Raw genomic sequence first — 2,231 nt, 5'->3', positions numbered from 1 at the left:
GTCAACAATTTCCTGGAAGGATAAACATCCGATCCACTCCACCCCCAAATAAACACCCTCACCACAAAGAAGGAAGAGCACCAGAGGGAAATCTGTCTGTGTCTGGATCTGGTGCAGTCCTAGGAAGCTTAGCCTTTCTTTTTTCTCCTGGCACTAACCCAAGCGGCCAATGACATCCTGGTGCTGGGGTGAAGGGGAGGAAGGGGGGAGAAGGTGATGTGTAGGGAGATGTTGACACACTAAAACAGTCCCCATTGCGGCTGCCTTCCATGACATTGTAAACGGTCACTTCCTTTTGCTTTTTTTAACTCAGATTGCGGGCTGTGGGACCCAATTTTACCACTTGTATTTCCTCTTGGCCCCCAGGCTGGTCTCAAATACAGTAATCACACAGCCTGAGAGTCAGAGGCGACCTCAGAAGAGTGTCTCTGACTCTGTCCAGTTCTGGGGTACCTGTCCTGTAAAGCCCCGGGGGATGTTTTTGAGGGCCTGTTCAGTAAACTCCAGCCAGGCTGGGGGTGCTGCGGGGGGAGGTGGCTAGAATCTGGCAGGGCCATTTCTACTGCTCAGCTAAGGTGGGGTGGGGTAAGAAGGGGACGATCCTGAGTTCTGTGGCTGTGCCTTTCATCAGATGATCTCAAAGCACTTTACATACAAGAGTAATTAACATCAGCCTTGAGACTGGGCCGAGGTGGGGATGGGGTGGAGATGGGGACTATTAACTTTCTGGGGGAAAATGAGGCAAGGATGAGTAGCTGAGAGCTGGAGGGGAGAGGGGTGGTGGGAGACCAGAAAGGTGCAGGGGGAGAGAACTGAAGTGACTTTTTTTTTTTCCCCTGCATTATGAGTCAGGCTCTGTAGGGTAGCTAAACCTCAGGGTCTCAGAGGGGGAAAGCCTCTGGAGGAATGTCAAGTGGAAGAGAGGGTGTGACTGATTAATTAGGTAAGTGAAACCCGAACCATGCCTAAACTTCAGGAGTTCTTAACCTGGGGTCTTCCAACCCTTAAAAGTGTTCTTGGGTGGATTTCAAGAGAGAGGGGAAAAATCTTCCTTTTCAGGAACCTCTAACTGAAATTTAGCATTACCTTTAATTCTCTTGAGATGTGATTCTGAGAAGGGTACAAAGGCTTCCCAACATTGCCAAAGGGGTCTAGAACACAAGAATCCCTGATTTAATCAAACTCTCCTCATTTTAAAGGTAGGAAAACTGAGGTTCAAAAGAAAGTGGATAGTGACTTACTGAAGTTCCCTGATCAAGTTAATGATAAAGTCAGAATTAGAACCTAGATTTTCTGCTTCCCAGCTGAGCACCCCCTTACTACGCTACCTTTGAGAGAACCTCCAAGTTTGTCTTCTCTCACTGATTTTTTTCCCCCCCTGCTGATCTGGGAAGAAGAATGAACAGAAGCCAACAGATCAAACTAGATGGCAAATGAGGATGTTATTTTTATTTTTTTTTTTTTGTGGAGTGCAAAAGGGATTCCAAACCCAGAGGCCACACAGCCTGAAGTTCTTCTCCAAGCTTGAGATGACCTTGTAGGGGGAAAGGGTGGTTGGGCAAAAAGCTGGTAGCTTTGATGTAGAGCTTGGAGAGGAGCAGCCCAAGCCTGGTTCTGTCCCTGGTCATTTGACACTTTCTCCAGGAGCTAGTAGGTCTAGCTAAAAATCGTGATAGTTCTGGGTGAGGAACTGGTTGGTAGCCACAGGAGAACCCAGGTGGAAATGCTTTATGAAGTCACTGATAGACCAGGAACCTGAAATGAACAGTAAAAGGAGAGTGAGGGAGAGAATGTCCAAGGCTTCTCTAGACATTAGATAGAAGGGTAACCATCAGGTACTCAGGTCTGTGAAGAAAGACTAATCATTTAATAGTTATTTCCCTTCAAAATTCCCCTCTCACTGTGTCAGTGGGGGGTAGGGGTGGAGGAAGGGTAGTCCTACTGTGTAAGCCTATGAAGTCTCTACCTTATTCTCTCATTCCCTCACTCTTTTTTTTTTTAAGCAATTGGGGTTAAGTAACTTGCTCAAGGTTACACGGCCAGCCATTTCTGGGTGTGGTGGTAAGTATCTGAGCCTGGATTCAATCCCAGGTCATCCCAACTCTGGGGCCTGTGCTCTCACTCACTGAGCCACCTGGCCGCCCCTAAGCAATTGGGGTTAAGTAACTTGCTCAAGGTTACACGGCCAGGTGTTTCTGGGTGGGTGCTAAGTGTCTGAGCCTGGATTCGAT

General features: G+C 47.7%; 2 protein-coding genes and 1 long non-coding RNA gene across 13 annotated transcripts in view; 1 reads left to right on the top strand and 2 right to left on the bottom strand.

Annotated features, from left to right (window-relative positions):
• The window catches only part of PEBP4 (phosphatidylethanolamine binding protein 4), a 416,346-nt gene that overhangs the window by 20,216 nt on the left and 393,899 nt on the right, over window positions 1-2,231 (bottom strand). For 8 of the 9 annotated variants that reach the window (XM_069075687.1, XM_069075677.1, XM_069075681.1 and 5 more), the window contains one exon: window positions 1,429-1,755. The exons of the other annotated variant lie outside the window; for it this stretch is intronic. In XM_069075687.1, coding sequence (XP_068931788.1) covers window positions 1,661-1,755 — 95 coding nt within the window. In that variant the 3' untranslated portion in view covers window positions 1,429-1,660. Of the gene's footprint in view, window positions 1-1,428; window positions 1,756-2,231 lie in introns of those variants that run through there. 9 annotated transcript variants of the gene reach the window in all.
• BIN3 (bridging integrator 3) overlaps window positions 1-2,231 on the bottom strand; it is a 227,159-nt gene that overhangs the window by 119,109 nt on the left and 105,819 nt on the right. The window lies entirely within an intron of this gene.
• LOC138152033 (uncharacterized) overlaps window positions 1-2,231 on the top strand; it is a 74,931-nt gene that overhangs the window by 23,427 nt on the left and 49,273 nt on the right. The gene's annotated exons all lie outside the window — the stretch shown is intronic.

This window comes from Petaurus breviceps, unplaced genomic scaffold (assembly GCF_028583685.1).
Source record: "Petaurus breviceps papuanus isolate PSGF00001 unplaced genomic scaffold, PetGlider_PUasm1.0 90919, whole genome shotgun sequence".
Taxonomy (NCBI): domain Eukaryota; kingdom Metazoa; phylum Chordata; class Mammalia; order Diprotodontia; family Petauridae; genus Petaurus; species Petaurus breviceps.
Note: the sequence above shows the minus strand (reverse complement) of the source record. Positions and strands in the feature narration are given on the sequence as shown.